General features: G+C 39.1%; 1 protein-coding gene across 1 annotated transcript in view; it reads left to right on the top strand.

The window, feature by feature from the left end:
• TMEM117 (transmembrane protein 117) overlaps positions 1 to 18,461 on the top strand; it is a 241,730-nt gene that overhangs the window by 212,643 nt on the left and 10,626 nt on the right. Inside the window, exon 7 of the mRNA XM_026841040.1 lies at positions 17,404 to 17,533. Coding sequence (XP_026696841.1) covers positions 17,404 to 17,533 — 130 coding nt within the window. The remainder of the gene's footprint in view (positions 1 to 17,403; positions 17,534 to 18,461) is intronic.

The raw sequence follows: 18,461 nt of genomic DNA, 5'->3' as shown, positions 1-18,461 counted from the left end.
AATTTCAGACCATTTCCCTAAACTTACCTTTTACCTTCCTGTCACTTCCAAACCCTCTCTCCTTGGGACCTCCTCAGCCGTGGTTCTGTGACATATCCCATTACTTCTATGCAATTCCGGTTTTCAGTCTTTGAGTCTCTCATTTCTGGTCTCCACCACCAGTGAATGCTAATCATCCACTGCAAACCTGCTGTCCAAATCAAAATCTCTCCTTTTCTCTTTTTTCTATAGTCAGCCAGTCCCAACCTCCTGCTCCCATCCCCACCATCCTTTCTAACAACTCCACCCTCTTGTACTGATTCAAGTCTGTTCCTGCCTCCTGATCCTTTTGGGTAGCCTGTTTCAATTTTTCTATCAAACCCTTCTCTGTCTGATCTCATGCCTCTTCACAGCATGGCCCAGGTGGACACAGCCTTCATTTAACTGTGTGGCTGCACACAGATATGCCAAGCATTCTGCTTGGCCTCTTACAGAGGGCTGGTGGGGAGGGAGGAGGACAGGACTTGGACCACTGTGTCCCTGCTAGACAGGCCCAGAGCCAGGAGCCCTCCCGCCCCCATCTTCCCTCAGCTCCAGGTACCCGGATCCATCTGCACTCACAGTACTTGGGATCAGTAATTGGAGGAGAGCTGGCTCTCTGTTCCTCAGCGGCTGTGTGGGGCCAGCTCAGTCCCTGTTTGAGAACAGCACAGAGTCCTGCCAGCAGTAGCAATGGAAGTGGGAGGCTAAGGGAGAATGCAGGATGCTCTGTCTCTCTTCTGAGAGTGGCAGTTTCATAGGCTGAGGATCTCTAGGAGCTGAGACACTTTGGCATGCTGAATGATGAACAGTTTGTGAAGATACTTGTTTCTGAACCTATAGCTAATTTCTTGGAACTATGAAAATTACTGACTTTTCAAAGATACCTTAAAATCTTCCAGTTTGGGGCAGATAATCACAGGGAAGCAAAATGAACATCCTTGACACAAAGTTACTCGCTTGCTAAACTGTATGTCTCTACTTCAAAGCATGAGGCAATTCTATAAAGCAAAGCAGCTTATTTTCTCTTTGGTCTCACTCTCAGAAGTGTTTGAATGGCGCTGGTTGAAAATGTCAAACCCCTAAAACAGAAACAGAACCAAACAGAAAAAAAAAAAAAATACCAGCCTGAGGCAGACACCTGGCATGGACTGTGTTCAAACCATGCAGTTAAATTTGGAAAAGTTGTAAGCAAATTAAATCAGTATATTGTACACATGCACACTTGAACAGTAAGCAGCAGTGCTGTGATTTCTGTCTGTTCTATATGGCACCTGCTGTGGCGGTAACTGGGCGCCCTTGTGGTATGGGTTATATGAATTCCTCCAGTGCCATTTCCATAGCAAAATAATCCCCTAAAGGCTCTCTTTTCATAATGTAAACAGTTTGTGGCATTTCTTTCTTTTGCACTTGTAAAACTACACCTAAGGACTGAGAAGGACAAAAATCAGCAGGGCTTCCCATACAGAGTTTTCTTGCTCTGTCATTCTGCAGTTGATAGGGGTCCAGAAGGAAGTACAGCCTGTGCCACCTTCACCTGCTGAATATCAGATCAACAGTGGTGAGGCTCTTCCCGGCTCTACAGGACTGTGCTGCAGCATCCTGGCTCCATTTTTAGCCTTCACTCAGACAGTGGCTCCAACTTGACACAACTACATTAATTTGCAGGCAAAATGCCTAATTCATACTGGTGATGATCAGAGTCCAAGCAGAGTTATTCAGTAGCCACTTCCAGGTAATAATTTCTCAACCTCATTTTCACATTCATTTTTATAGCAATGATACTCTTGCTTTTCCTTTACATGGAGCTTGTAAGTATAAGCAACTTTGAACAGTGAAAAGATTTGAAAAATGTTTTCATTCCCCATACGGAGCTTGTCAGTAAATTTCCACTGTGTACCCCAATGCAAATATATACAGTTATGATGTTTCTTCTATAAAGAATGCCTCAATGAGTACTGCTGAAAGGACTACCTGCCAGGACAGTATTATCCATCAAATGCAATTATTTACTCTATCAATTACCAATATTCTTAATTTATAAGACACAGATTGATATTGGAAATGCAGAAAAATAGTGAGAGCCTTAAAAGATAACAGTCAAATTACAGATTATCTTGGGGATGGGATAACTATGTCTGTGTAGTCACACAGAACCATACTGGCATACCGGCTAGATGGGCCTCCGGGTTGTATAAGAAAATTAAATAAAAATATTAATATATTTTATGGGGAAATTATAAACTTGTATAACATCAAAGTCAGAATGGGAACATGAACTCGGTTTTCGTCAGTTACCTAGTTCTAAAAGCTAACACATTCTGGTAGAAATCCTTGTGCAGAATCATACTTGTAAAAAGAGGAATTCAGAAATCAGATATGTGATTGGTAATCAGAGAAAGCTTTTAGTGTTGTTTTCAGGGAAGTAGAATGTTGTCATTACTGCCAGTTAAGTATCAAGTCTTGTATAACTCTGTTTTCTGTTAAAGAAACTGTTTCATGAGATTTTGCTTTTTTTAATTGACATAAGGATTTCCATGTACCTAGTAAGGATTCATATGAAACAGTTAAGTTTTTAGAATTAGGTGTGAGACAGTATAAACTGGAATGTTTATCAAGAAGGAAGTAATACTGCTTGCTTCTTAAATGGTTGCTACAAAATATACAAGGGTGACATGAGTGATATTATCCTTGTATTTTGACTCAGCATTTAGAACAAGAAGTTTGACAGCTGACTGCAGGAAAACATGCAGCATAAAATGGGAGGGGGGAAGTCATGAACACTTTAGGAAGGAACAGTTAATTCCTACCTATTTAATAAATTTATTATTTCGATTTTCTTATGAAAGATTTGGATATTCTAAATAATTGGTGAGTAGTTGATACTTTGTATTGATCAAGATTACAAGAAGACATGGAAATATTACGATGAACTTTGTATCCTCAAGCCACATGGATCCCCTGTGCTATGTTACTATAGGAGCTTCTAATCTTCCACAATGCTCACCTGAGCCATAATTTAAAAAAAAATCTGTTCTGGTCAGTGTTTTTTGTAGCCCATATCAAGGGAGTCTGTCTTTTGTGAATATCTGTGATTTGCAGTGCAAAGACTAGAAGATGGAGATCTCAGACCATTTCAGCATCTGCAAGGTCTAGCAGGGTCTTTGCCAAAGTACATTAGCAAATGTTATTTTATTAATAACTCAGCTTTTGAATTTTTGCTTGTAGAAGCCAGCAAAATTGCTTTTAGTCCTGACCAGAACATTTGGCCAACCTCTGCTGTCAGGCATGCTGATGCAGCCCAGCAGTCTTTAATTCCTAAATAGTACATTGCTGTAATAATAACCTGTGGTGTGGTTCTAAATTGCTTATCTGCATTATACCTCTTCACCTCTGATTATAGATTCTTTGAAATACTTGTTATAATCTGGTTTGCTCATATTTCTTTCATACTTGAATGCTTTGTAGCCATGGTTTGTGCATGCAAACTGGATAAGCCTCAGTAAAAATGTACTGAGTCTGAGAAGACATGAACGCAATAGTCTCTGTTTTCTTTTAAAAACATGGCAGCAGGCATATTGCCCTCTGGGCTTTAAGTGTATTTACGTATTTAATAGCAGAAGCACATGGCCAATAGTCATCACATGGTAGGTAGCACTGCTACAGACCAGAATGCCCCTAGTTATATTTTGTAGTGTGTTTCTCATACACCTAAACTGCTACATATGTGTGGTTTTTATCTATTTGTTATTTTGGTAAATGTAGATTGCCCAGGACCCTCCAATGTATAATTATTTGTTTGAATGAGCACAGCAACTTCACTAGCAGACATTTGTTCTGTAGACATGCTAGGAGAATTATAATTGATGCCTTTTTCATCACTGAAAAGTGAAAAGATAAGTGCTGCTATAAACTGGAAGTTGAAATAAATTATGTAAAATACATAATTCGCATAATGACTGTCCCTTTATAAATGTTCGTATTAAGTAACCATATCATTTGGGATAATTCCTCCTTGAGGAATGCTGTGAAAGAACAGCTCATTCATTATCTTGACTTGGTGAATTGCTTTAAAACAGCTCCTCTGATGAGAAAATTGATTTAGCATTTCTTTAAACAATTGAAAATAATGCTTGAATTCTATATTTTCCTGTCCAGAAGGTTTCAGTAACTGTCTGCATTATATGGCTTTGAATAGTTTAACTGGAACTCCCCACAAAACACATGCATCTACCTCTCCTCAATATGCATACAGACATGTAGAACCTTGCTTTAAAACCCCACCTGGTCTGTTAATCACACTGAGAGAGTAGTCACTCAGCTGTTATGTAGCTCCGTTGATTCATTGATGCCAGTAATTAAAAGTTTTGGAATCATACTTGGAAGTTTGGAAGCTACACATTTATCTACACACAGCATACTGCATCTGCTTACTGCCTTCACAACAGCATCTCTGAGAGCAGGCAACATGTCATTTCCCAATGCTTTTGTCAGGAAAGTTCTTAAAATTAAAAATATGAACTACTAAATTAAGTCTCCCACTTTCAGATGTTAAGGTGTGAAATGCTGGGGTTTCAACCCCAAGCCCCAAATTAAGGCTGACATACGGGTGATTCCCACAGCCCTTCCCAAAGGGGGGGTGAGTTTGCCTTTAGGCTTCCCTCCAGGGTGGTGCCGGCCCTGCAGGGAGAGCCATTGGGTAAATGAGCCCCAGGTGTCCCACATTAAGTAACCAAAGGTCAGGTGTCCCACTTGGGGATAAAAGCTGGGACCCCTTGCAGGAAGGGGCAGTGTCTGTCTGTGAGGTGGATGCACTTTGCAGAGTTCCCTGTTGGGGAAGGACCTCCTGCCTCCCTGGGACTGGGCTCCAGTCAGGTCTGGCTTCTGTAAATGTGGGCTGTGTAGAGATTAAGTATGTGGCTTCCTTGGTCTTATGTGTTTGATTTGTTGACTCAGTTGTCTCCTGTCCCTTCTCTGGGAGACTGCATTTCACCATTTATTCCCCCCATTGTTGGTTGTGTGGTGGTGTTGTTGGGGTCAGTGGGGTTGATGTTGGTTATGTATAATCTGACTGACTTGTTTGTACCCCTGGTGCTCACCCCTGTACTGACCCTTTTGTATCAAATACAATTTGGTTATTGGTTCATCTTTATGCTGGCTGTGTCCTTTATGCTAGGCCTAATAATTGGCAAATCAAGGAGAAAATTATGGAAAAAATACAGTAAGGGGGAAAAGCATGTAAGTACTATTGTTAGTGATGAAGATTATGGAGATGTGAAGCTATGTGAATAGGTGAAAGCCAGGTTTCTGGAGCAACAGGTAGTGGAAGAGACCATCTTCCTCTCCAAAAAGAGGTGATTGTAAAACTGTACCCAAAGAAGATCATCTGTGGAAGGAAGTTAGCAAGTTGTCTTCCAAAAGTAACATTGGCAGTGAGGGGGGGAAAAGGGATTTCTTACAGATCAAAAGTAAAGACTGAATAGAAAAGTTGCAGGAGAGCATGATTCAGAAGGTTCTGTTAGTTTGGATAAGCTTCTGCCAAGTGCTGTATATGTGGTTTCTTATCTATGCTGAATTTACAAACCTTTTGAGGTTGTCTACCCTGTCTCATCTGTCTTTTTAAAAATGATCATTCAGTCTGTCTTTGTGATCAGCACAGTTGCTATATTTAGATTCAGATCTGACTAGGAGAAAAGTTTAATTCATTGTATACCACCAGCCTCTGATTTTGTCTTTGGGATTCAAAAAGACACCTTAACAACATCCTCTCTGCTCCTAAGCTTTCTGATGGCAACAGTTTTGAAATTCAAACCAAACTCTTGTGTTTGTCAAGACCAGGGTGAGTTTGTGCAATTAGAACTTGGTTCACTGTGTTTTTGACAAGCTCTCCCAGGAGGTTTCTAAACATTGAAAACCTTTTAGGATGAAGTTCATGTTTTCTGCGTGCTCTTGGCAAAGGCGGATATATTGCTCTGGTATAAAAAGCTGAAGTTGCATTTTTCCTCTCTCAGACTCAGGAAGTAAGCTTTTGCATTGGGGTCAGAGAGGAGGCTGTAGAGAAGAGTTATCTTCCCTAATTTTTATTTGCATTGGATGCTATATTTGGGGGTTTATGATTTTGTTCATTCTTTAAGGCATGTAATTTATGTGTGCATAATGTACAGAGAGCACTGCCAGCATTTCCCCAAGGGATAAGAAAATGAACGAATTTTTGGAGAGGAGAGGGCAGATGGGAAGGGGAGAGCTTAAGTAACTAATTGCTGTAGCTATTAAGTGACATACACTCTCTGTAATAAGAGGATGTTTCATGTCACTGAACTGCAGTGCATGCCTACTGTAATGCTGTGATCTATATGAAAGATACAGTATAATAATCCAAGCAGCCCACTTGCTTCATATAGCTTCTTATTACTGAAAATAATAAAACTAGTAAAACTATACTTACATAGGGAGACTATGGTTTTCTTATTTTTCTCAAAGTCCCTTTAGTCAAATAGTGTATAATACAATGAAATAAGAGTGTCTCATTACAAAGATCTTACTGTGGTTCTTAGAAGTGAAGTTGCTGTGTGTTGATGTAGAAGAGTATGTCCGGTGTCTGATTCAGTAAATTGTTTTGTAATTAAAGAATGTCTCTTAGAAAACTATTTAATATTATGGAATAATACAGCTAGAATTTAATACACTTATTAAAACACATTGCACATCGCTCAAAGGCCTTGATCCAGTGCTCAGTTCTGTACTCACCAGAAATCATCTGAGATGGGACTGCTATTAGTGTGACAACCTCTCATTTTATCTTTCAGTCTCTTGCATTAAACTGGAGGGGAGCACCTTTATGTCCATATCCCTTTTTCCTTATTTTGATGATTGGTGAAGACCCAGTTGCTGCTCAGCATCTCAGACTAAGGGAACACCGTAAGGCAGAAAAACTCTGGGCACTACAAGCTGTTGCAGTCTCTGAGCTGGCAGTTTTAGTTCTGTGGTCAAACATGGTTTCCTGGGTCTGTTACTGAATTTGACAGTCTGTATCTGATGCACCTGACTGAGCCTCTATTTCACACCAGCACAGTTAAGGCTCTTTTGTTTTCATGGATTTGTACTTTCCAGGAATTTCTCCATTCTGCTTCTATCAGAGTGGGCCTTCCCATTCAAATTCTGCTGAAATAGGTAATGATTTATACTGAATTTTAATTTCATGGAGTGAAGGGAGATGCTCCTATTTGATGAGGATGCAGAGCAGCTTGGGGAGTGTTCTGCTGTTTAGCTTCCTGACCTGGTGAGGGAATCAAGATAAACTGTTTCATGTGATTATTTAAATTACTATGATTCATAGAAAAAATAGGTAAATCATTGCAAACACAGAAAAGAGATTCAGAGGTCCATGGACCAGCCATCATTGCCAGTTAGGGCTTATGTATTCTGAAGAACTTCAGTGTGGGGAAGGACATGTGCTTTGTAGCATATACTAACAAGGTGTGAGTGGCTTATCAGGCTTCTGGAGTGGGACCCAGCTGAAGCACCCTGGATGTGATTCAGCTTGAAGCTCAGGATCCCTAAATATAAGTGGCTACAAGGGAGCTAGCTGTATGCTAGTTCCCATCCTGGTAAATGGCAGCTTAATCCACACAAAAAATGTTAGAGACTGATTTGGCAGCATGTGTAATGCAAATAAGAATGGACAAAACAAATGCCCATATAACATATATCCATTTTTCACTTGTATTCTAAATTGTTGATGACAGTTTGAAAACATGTTCCAGAGTAATATGCAAGCAAAGTTGATTTTATTTTTACATGCATGTCTTCTAAGATATCTGTATTTATTTATATCCTTTTTTTGCTACCCATTTGTGTTTACATAATAGCTATGCAAGCGTAATATATGCATTTCCTACAACCACCCCAACTGATACCAAACAAACTGCTGTTGCTTCTGGATTCTATGTGCCTAATGGCCACGCCACAGCATTTGAAGCTAAAACCAGGGATAGAGGAGGAGTCCAGGAACAGGATATGTTGCCTTCAGGAAATGAAGGCAACTCATTAGCAAGTACAGTATGCTGCCGCTGCTAAACCTATTAGCAGGCTAAAACTCAGGACAGAGAAAATTATTTTAACTGCTACTAAAAAAACGAGAGGGAGCTGGGAAGACCAAGTATATTCTGTATTTCTGTTATTCCTGAAACAAAGGCTTAAGTGTAGATAGCTGTGTTTTGCAGGCAGCCTTTTTTCTTTCAACATTTGCATAGTTTCCTTTATCTTTTCTTGTATGGTAAAACTGGTATATTAGCACAGATTATGAGGAGGAAAATAATTTGGGAAAAGGGTCATTACTGATTTTTTTTAAAGGAAAGGGAATCTGCACTGACTTGTTTGCAAACCCTGAATTTAAATTTACGAGACATTTTTCCCTGTGTTCCATATGCATCCAGTGTTTTTACTTTGTCATGTTCTTAAGCTCTATTAATGTTCTCAGTATCAGTTAAATGCAGCATATAATCCTGTTTTTTACTTCAATAGTAAATCAATATTACTGTTTTACGACCTTAATCACAGCAAATTGAAACCTGCACAAACACACGTGTAATTTAGTTACAGCTAAACCAAAACAAGTTGGATCAAAGTTTCAGACTGAGACCATTGGTCCAGACCTTCCACTGCCAATCGTGCTTAATACCAAAGGGCAAGTTCATAGTTTTGTTTGTAACTGGCCCCAAATTTTCTTGGAACAGGTGATGGTAAAACTCTTCAGAGCAAGTATGATCTGACGGAATTTTGTCCAGAACAGCTCCTCAGTCATCCATTTCTAATGTTGAAGCATCTGATTTTCTACCTACAGTGAGCAACATATAGTATTGCCCTTGCTGCAAATACTCTTCATTTCTATAACACCATTTTTATTATGCTGCAAAGCTCATAGTGAGGAAAATACCTGCTTGGGTATTTTACTGTAAATCTTTCTTCTTGGGTTTAGGAAACCCTAAAAAACACCATTAAGATTTGAGGATCAGGCAACAAGGAAATTCATATATGGGGTATTTGGAAAGAGAAGGGGACAATATGATTTTTAATGCAGCTGAAATTAGCTGGAGACAGCTGCCTTAATGCAAAATTACTTCAGAACTCTAAGTAGAGCTTACTGTTCTCAAATAGGTACAAATAGCACTAGCAGTCTTTACAAATCCTGAAATGCTCCAGATTTCATGTTACTGTTCAGCTGTGGGTATATTTTCCACAATTCAATGGTATGTGTATTAATGCATATACACTCATATTGTTGAAGATGATTACATAGCAACATATTTAAACTTCATTTTTATTCTCCACATCATAGTCTGATATTTGGTCTTCTAGGGTACCAGAAAGATTGACACTGTCATAAGTGATTTCCCTTGATAACAAGCTTTAGTCTCAGTAAATCTGTAAATGTAAGTATTGCATATTAGTGAATGTTCATTTCTCCTGTTCACCACAGCAATGGCTTTCATAAAGTGTGTCCCTGATGTAGTTAGAAAAACCATTATGACAGACTTGCTGGTGGTTTAGGGAAATTTCATGTAGGGAACAGGACATAGTTGCTTTGCAGGAGCTGATTTCTGTTTCTTACAGGTACACACTATTGCAACATTACCACTTTATTTAGCAGCCTATCAGATTCAAGAATTAACTGGAAAAGCTCACACTGGTGTTTCTCATCCAGATGAATTACCTGATAGCTATTTATCTCAACCAAGGACAGACATGAGTGAGACAGTAAAGCAGGAGTAAAACTACAGAAATTGGAGTCACTCAGAGGCAAAATAGAATATCTACTTTTGAGCAGTTCTATTTTTAATCAGCATTTTCAGCAGTTGTGAATAGCAAATCGACAGGCTAAAGTGAGTTAAAGAGGAACCTCACAGTGTCACTGGGATGTACAAGACCTCATGTTTGCCTGATGGAGAAACTGGTGGACTTCCTCCTAGGACATCCTGAGTGTGCACAGAGACTGTACTTAAAGGTGTCTGCTGCATGTCTGGCATGGATAAAGTTGTTTCACCTTGCTCCTCTTTGACTCTTATGAATAGCTAAAACTTAAAGGGTAGCTGTAAGAAAGAACAGTCCTTGCCCTCAGTGGCAAATGGTAATTACGATTGTTCCTGATCACTGCACATCTCCACATGTGAGACTTTCTAGTGTCTGTCCTTCCTTGTGCAGTGGCTTGTTTTCAAACACAATTTGTTCCTAATGTAACAGAAGGAATGGATAGCCATTAATTCTTCACACTACTAGCAATATTTGTCTTGTCACAGAACTAGCAATAGTCAGTAAGGACTGGGGTGGTATTGTGCTAGATGACACTCAAGGTCAACCAAAATACAGCTCATTCCTAGAGCATTTCATTTCTAAAGAAAAGCTGAGTTATACCCACCTGTCTAACCAACCATAAGCAACAGTGACTTCACTGGTCAGGATTACAGGTAATCCAAGATACATAATGTGTGACATCCTTATGTTTTCTCATAACAAAGAAGTATTATAAAGGAGAATGAGGGAGGAGAAAGCTCTGCAGCTGGCAGGGAACTGCACAGGGAGAAGTTTCTTTAAATAGAGAAAAGATTCATAGTCTGGATTTATAGACTGATTGAAGGAGTAGCTGTCATAGATGGTTTGTACCTAGGATAGTGAAGGGATTTGAATATGAAAGTGGCCTGTATTTTTATTTGATCAAAGAAAAAGTGACATGGTCAAAGAAACAGGCTAGGAGATTGATCTTTGCAGCAGCATTTCTATATTGGTGGAGAGCAACTGCATTTGAGAAGGCCAGAGGGAAAGATGCTGATGTAAGTGAACAGCAGATGATGAGAGCCTTGATAAAAATTTTAGCTGTGAGGTTTGATAGGGATTGTCATATCTGTGATAAGTTATGCAGAACAGATCTGCAGTATCAAGACACTGCCAGGTTGTGAGGAGTGAATAGAAGATGATACCCAAGCTATAGTCACAGGGGAGAGAGGAGGAGTGCTGTCTATCACAAATCAGACATCTGCCAGTGAGTATAGGCATGGATACAGGTCTTTCAGTGAAATGCAGGCATTTCTTATTTGAGGTGGTCTGAAAGCTTGAGATTACTTTGAGCTTGCTCTGGAAAAGCTAATACCAATTTGGACATTTCAGTAACAGGAGTCACTGTTTTGTGGACACTGGAATACAGAGTTTTGTCTAGACTCAAAATGCATTAATGTGTAAATTCAAAGTGCAGAGACCTAGGGCTTGTTTGGGACCTGTGTGGCCTGGGAATTGTTACCTTTAAGCAGAAATGGATAATAGACTAAAGGATTCTGTAATGATTTTTTTTTTAATGGAAGAGGTCATTCAAGGCCAAGTACACACATAAAAAGAGACTGCATTGCTGCTTTAATTCTCAAGGAGGGAGTTATTGCTGTCTTATTATCATTTTCTCCAATAAGGGAGAAAATGAGACTTGCAGTGATAGTTCTAGAGAAATACCAGGAACTTGAAGATAAGCAAAGACTGAGGAGGAAAACAGCACAAAGATGATTTAGAACAACAAGCAAAGTGGTGGGTATGTCTATGTGTTACATTGTCATATAGTGCAGGGATAGCCTTTGTATACCCATGTCTGATCCTGGAAGCTGTCTTCAGTCTTACGTCTCAGCAGCTTAGAGCCCAATTGAAGCAGTGACTCCAGTGTTATATCAGATTTCCCATATTTTGAATTCTTTAAACCAAGACTAAGAGATAAAGGGTGTAGCTGTGTCTGCAATTAGGGACTTTGTGCTACGGTTCCTGGTGGAGTTTTGTGATTGTTATTGCCAATAATAATCCAGGCAAGTGAAACCAAAACAGATGAGCAGATAGAATAAAACTTTCTGGACTTGAAAAGTATGAATAGATTAGCACTGATAGTACCGACATGAAGCAGGAGGTCTTTTGAAGAATAATGTGTCATCTTTCACAGGGGGAGCTAAGTAGCTGCACTGAAGACATACATGTATACAGGTGCTCATGTTAAGAGTAGATGTATATTTTTTCATTTAGTGAGGGCTAAAAACCTCAGTCTGTCAAACTTTCTATTTAAGTAAAGGTGTTGGCAAGAAACAGAAGGCCAGAAACTGAGCAGTAGATTTGATCTCATAGGCATGAAAGTGCGTTCTAGTCACAGCTGCTGACTTCACCTCTTCTGTATGAATGAAATATTAAAATGATGTTTGTACTTTAGCAGCTCACAGCTGCAGAGATCTCAGCTGCAGAGATCACTGCAAGTTGCAGAACTGCAGTGAAGTTAGAGATAACCACAGAGGAGTTGGGCCTTTGTCTCTGAATTCCAACTGTTCATTCCTTACTTCAAACACTAGCAAAAATATATAGTCATTGCCTCTCATTAAATTTTCTCTAGCTGTCTTCCATGTTCTGAGAGCTGAAACAAAGCTGTCTAAGAAGTGCAAAGATACTGAAAATAAACATTCTTCTATCTTGTAAATTAAAAGGATTTTAATAAGTAAAAGAAAAGTTGCTATAGGCAGTTTCTGGAACAAGCACACATTCATATATGCATTTTCTCCATTCCTTCCCTCTATTTTTTTTGTTTATTACTGAGGTGTTTAAAGTACAAATGTGTTCCTAGCATTAGATATGGCATAATCATCACTACTTAAAGCAGAAATATTCAGTGTGCGTTTGTCATCTTTCATTATTATATCTGAACAGTATTTATATTATCTTTACTGTTTCATATTTACTGTGTTCCAAGCACCCTAATGAGATACAGACCAGAGGAGAGATGGAAGCATGGCATATTTATTTGCTGTTAATCATTACTGGTTTTTAATCCTGGTCCCACCTTCTCTGTGGCAGTTTTCCCTGGGTGGAAAGAGGCTGGTGACTGAGGGACGTGGGGTTGTGTGTGCATGAAATATGGGATGTGGTCTGATGAGGGCTAGCGTTGCTCTCCCAGACAGCTTATGACCCTTGCTGAATGCTGCCAACACCTGGTCCTGATCCTCTGGGATTGGGAGACACAGCCAAGAGCCTGCAATAAAAAACACCAAGCAGTAAGGAGCAATCCTGCAGCCAGCCAGGGCGCTGGGTGTTGCCAGTGTGCCCCTGGGCTGCCTCAATGGCAGCAAGCCAGCAGACCCAAGGGCAGCTGCATGTCCTGGCTCAGGGGCAGGACAAGGCTTCCCCAGGCAATGCCTTCTCCTTCAGGTGATGGCAGAGAAGGGCCAGATCATGTCAAAAGTAACTGAGCATCAAAGTCACACAATTACTAAAAATATCTTTACTTTAAAGAGAACCAAATCAGTGCTCCCAGCTCCACTGTAGGGTCTTAAACCAATACATGCCATTGCAGCATAGGATTTTGTGGATTTTTTTGGCATGGGGAACTAGAAGCATCCAGTTTCATCTGTACTTCTGGATTTAATGAGGAGGCTGATGGTACTCCCTTTGCCCATCACAACACCAGGATGAACTCCTCAGTGACTTTAAATCCATCCTCTGGATGCCCTTTCCTCATGACTAGAGTGAAATGAGGCAATAATCTCATGTGACTTGCATATCACACAAAACTTGCCGGTGAGGTTAGAGACCTCTGCAGCTGATTTAAGCCTGTTGGTTCTGGGTTGTTTCTTCTTCGTACACTGCATAGAGGTATGCTGCAGACTCACAGGGTTGGAAACTGCTGAAGTAGGTGAATATTGGAATATTGATGCTGATTTGAAGAAGAAACAGTCTGCTCATGCACTATGAGAGATACAAATATGAGCAAACAGAATGGTTGTATGACTTTATTTTTCAAACTCTGCTAGTAGTGATACATTCTAAATATGGTATTTTGGGCTCAGTTCCTAATGAGATCCCAGATATGGCAGGCATCTCAGCAATAAGAACTAAAGCTGATCAAGTGAATTTTGCATAATTATGAACTGAGATCTCAAAGAACATAGTGCATGTCACTTATGTCCCACAGGTCAGTACAAACTGATAACACAGGCAGATATCGGAGACCACAGAGAAAATATCATGTATGAAAAAGCGTGATGCAGAGCTGAGCTGTGTTCCAGAGAAGGAAGCAGTTAGATTTATGGGCTTGTACATTTGTGCTGTTAGTGTACCTATTAACAAATGAGGTAGATTATTCCTACTAGGCATCTTAAATTTCTTGGAAAAATGGTTCTCTGGATATCTGCGAAATTAAGTTGTCTTTTCCTTATCAGTAAGGAAAAATAACACAATCAAAATATTTTGGACAACACTTCTGTAGAATCTAGATAGCAAAATGGCCACTTTGAGTTTGGATTTGACAGCCTGATATTGGCATTAGCCCAGAAAGTTAAGTCATCTGCTCTTCTCCTGCTCAATACTACAGCTATGTGTCTGCACGTAATGTCCCTACAAGGACAGTAAGCACTCACACTTACGAAGCTGTGAGCCAAATGAAGCCCCAAAGGCTATTTAATTACCTAAATTCTTAAGTGCTGTGACTGATTTTCATGGAAGTCAGTAGGTTTAATTCATTATTTTAGTTTCCTTTTTTAATATTGCTTTAAACACATTTTATTGTGTTTTGTTCTATTTTCTTGATGTTTATTTCTGTATTTCCAGTTGAACTGTCCTTAAATAACAGATTTAATTCACTTAACAGATTTGATCACACCAATAAAGGTGTTACATTCAAAATGTTATTTATGGGTGAAGAAGAAACACCTTATAAAAGTCAATAATTTATTATTAGGATCATTTAATTTATATCAGTGTAATCCAGTAATCATTATTAGTTGATCTAATAATTACAAAAAATATTTCTGTGCAGAAAAATTTCAGTAGTAATAAGTGTCAAAACTGTTATACACACACTTTCTAACTTCCACTGCTTTTTTCTGGTGTTTTACCCACCCTCCTCCTGCAGGTCCTGAAATGGGCAGTTTCAGTCTGTTGGGAGTCAGTGGGGGCATTATGGCATGTCATTGGCATCTGGAGTCCTTTGAGAAGGTTATGATAGCCATAATTTTTCCTCACTCTAGGATCTACTTGGGGACACTTATGTTTAAAACACACTTTTAAACCTTGCTATTTCTTCATTGATCTGAAGCTCCACGTTGCAGCCAGGTTTACTATACATAGTGACTTTCACTTATGTTAGATACTTTGTTACCCCTAAAAGCAGTTTTGTCCAGCCCCAGATCTGCATTCCTTTAGGTGTGCACTGGTGACTTGTTTATAACTCTCTTGCAATGGCAATACCTTTTTGTGGGGCTACAGGGTAACAGAGGTCATGATACAATTCAGGCATGCTTCATACGGTATGGGGTATATATGTAGAAAATATGAAATGATGTACAACTGAAAGGTAATCATAGTTTGGAGTGTCCAATAGGTCTTTCTAGTAGGCTCTCTGCTCACTGTCTGTTATAATGTAAACAGTAGAACACTGAGGTTGGATTTCTGTTTTGCTTTTGTTTTATGAAATATTTTCCAGTTTCAGTAGTTGTTTGCTGAGACAATACAGTAAATTGCACATCTGATGGAGTTGGCATTCTAGTTCCTCAATATAAGGTAATATTCATACAGATCAGAAAAAATTATCAACTTCCTTATAAAACTCTCTTGCAAGGACACAGTCCAATACAAAATTCTGTACAGTGGAATTTTATCTGTAAATCAGGAAAAGGCACAGTAGGAGCACTGGGGCCAACAAGGCAAGGAGGCTGGATTTATAGTCTCATGTTTACTTATTTCTAATGCAGAGGCCACAGCTCACTATTTGTTTATCTTCAGGAATATGTAATGCATTTCTTCCTATCGATTGCTGGGTGAGAGTATGTATGACTTAACATGAGACACCAGTCCAGAGATGTATATTAGATACTGTGAACTGAGAGCGTAAACCATAAAATTTTTATCTTTGAGCATTTTTTGAATGTCTGCTGCCTGCAAGGGGATGGTTGCAGGTGCAGTGTAAGGGATCGTGCAGCTGGGCACTTATTACCATACCTCATGACTGGGAGTGCATGCATCACATTAGTGATAAGGCAGAGGAGAGCATCCTTATTTCCCTTATCTTCTGCATCTGTAAACAGGCACTTTCTGTATCAATGTGAACGCTGAGAACCAGGTAGGGAGGTTCAGGTTTTCCCCTTGCTTGTACTCCTGTTAATCCATTTAACTCGGTATCACAAAGAGTTAGCATAAATCAGCTGCTGTTGGTGTTTGGACCATGCTATTCCCTGCTGATAAAACTCTTCAGTTTCCCTTCTGCTGTAGAAAATGCTGGAGCACCTAGCAATTCTTGGAAGTTCTATATAGTGATTTATCTTTCAGAGATGATTCTTAGTTTTAAATAACTTCTTTTCATTACCCTGGCAGGAAACTTTCCAGCCTTACACAGCTGAAAAAAACAAATGAAACTGGTTCTCTTGGAGAGATGGCTGCGCTGGAATAATTTTTGTGTGAAGGAAGCATAAGTCACTCAGAGTTCCTCACATTTCAGATTCCTTTATCTTACTTTCAGTAATTCAAGTGCTTGTTGCACTAACCTGTGAGCTACAAATCCAGGAGTATGCATGGGAACAGGGTCAGTATGTTTTTAAGAGCAGATCACCAACAGTCTGCAGTGCACAGAGTAAGCACTCTGTCAGTAATCATACTGGTTCTAGCACTATTGCTAGACTTTCAGTTTTTGCTCTAATGAGCCATGCTATTATACCCATTTTCAAGTGGCTGATGGTGGGTGCAGATAACCAAGCAAAAAATTCCTTTAAATGCAACTCCTCCTCAGCTGGGTTATCACATGCTACCAAAATATGCGTAATGATAGGTAAAAGCTTCCACGTTTCCAGCATTACCTTGTCAGCTGAAATACTCTAGTGGAGAAAACTGCTTGGATTGATTCAGGCATATTATACTGAAGGACCTGTACTTGAAGGGTGTGTTTGTTTAAATATATTAAGGCCAAATATAGAAAACACTCTAGAATACATATATATGAAGTATTTGAAAGGGTCCAGTCGTCTTTGGCAATTTTGTACCTGTAAACTGTTTGCCAAATTAGTAACAGAAGTTGAAACTAGTATTGCAACATAGGTATTGATATGCTTAAACTATTTTGTATTATCAGCTGGTACAGTGGGTTTAATATTATCATTCTGAAGTGAACTTTTAAACACAATTATGTGGAGCAGAGTAGAAATCTTATTGTACTATGTAATATAAACAAGATACTCAATTTCAAGTGGTTTGGTCAAATTTAAAAGTAAGAAAACCCAATAATTGGAGGCTTAAAAAGAGAACTGTCCCCTTTTTTAACTTAGGCCATTTTACAAGGGAAAAAATATACTATGAAAGCTTGTATTTAGGATCTTAGTTTTCTTTTTTTAACAGGACTGGGAGTTTCCACATTTTATGGGTGATGTTGAAGTGAATCTTCCAGGCTTGCCATCTGCACATATGCAGTTCAAAGTACCTTATTTCCAAAAGATCTTCAAAGAGGAATATCACATACATATCACAGGTATGTAATCTTACAGACTGTGACACAGTCACACAGTTAACTGCTTCTGTGTAATAAATGTATGCTAACATGTTCTTAACCAATACTTTGTGTGTGTCCCAGATTACTAATTTTTTCTATCCTTTTATCTGTCCATATACATATCATCCATCCATAAACATCTCAGGGAAATGAGGAACCTGTATCTTACAAATCAGAGACCTGCTGTTTTTCATGGATTTCAGCAACTTCTTGTGACACTAAGTAATACCTAATGTAGTTTCAGAGATCTTTCATCTAAAATTACTCTCCAGGGGAATTAGCATCTTATTTCATTTTCAAATCTCTTATGCTTTCAGATGCCTTTGCTGTGATTTATGCTAATATCTTTTCATAACTTCAGTCATTCTCATCTGGCAAAGGCCACTCATAACCATACTTCCATCAGTCATCTAACCAGAAGCAGACAGTTAAATAACCTCAAATAAAATAGAATTACAGTTATCCAAATGGATGGTACATATAGATAAAAAGTACCTGATCCTTGCATACTGTGAGGTAGTAGTTTAATAACAGCAGGGAATGAAAAAGAGAAGAAGGTTAAATAGGGATAAATATTTTGGTTTTACCTTCAAGCTATGCAGAAGGAGCACAGCTCCTCTCTCCCTACATCCGGAAGAGTTGGATAATAATGGAAAGCAAAAGAATGGTGTGAATTGACAGGGGTCTTTAACTGCTAATATAAACAATCACAGCACATGATACTGTACAGGAATAAGATAGATGAGGGTATCCAGTGAGACAGCCATATGAAACTCCTGCAGAGCAGGGGCAAAAGGAGCATTCAGCAATGATACAAAGATAAGGCCAAGAGCTAGTAGGTGAGTCACAAGCTCACCAGGCAGCAAAAGGCAAGGGAAAGAAATGTGCAGAGGAAAGCATGATGAAC

This window comes from Athene cunicularia (genome assembly GCF_003259725.1).
Source record: "Athene cunicularia isolate RWA chromosome 1 unlocalized genomic scaffold, athCun1 chr1_part2, whole genome shotgun sequence".
Lineage (NCBI taxonomy): Eukaryota > Metazoa > Chordata > Aves > Strigiformes > Strigidae > Athene > Athene cunicularia.
Note: the sequence above shows the minus strand (reverse complement) of the source record. Positions and strands in the feature narration are given on the sequence as shown.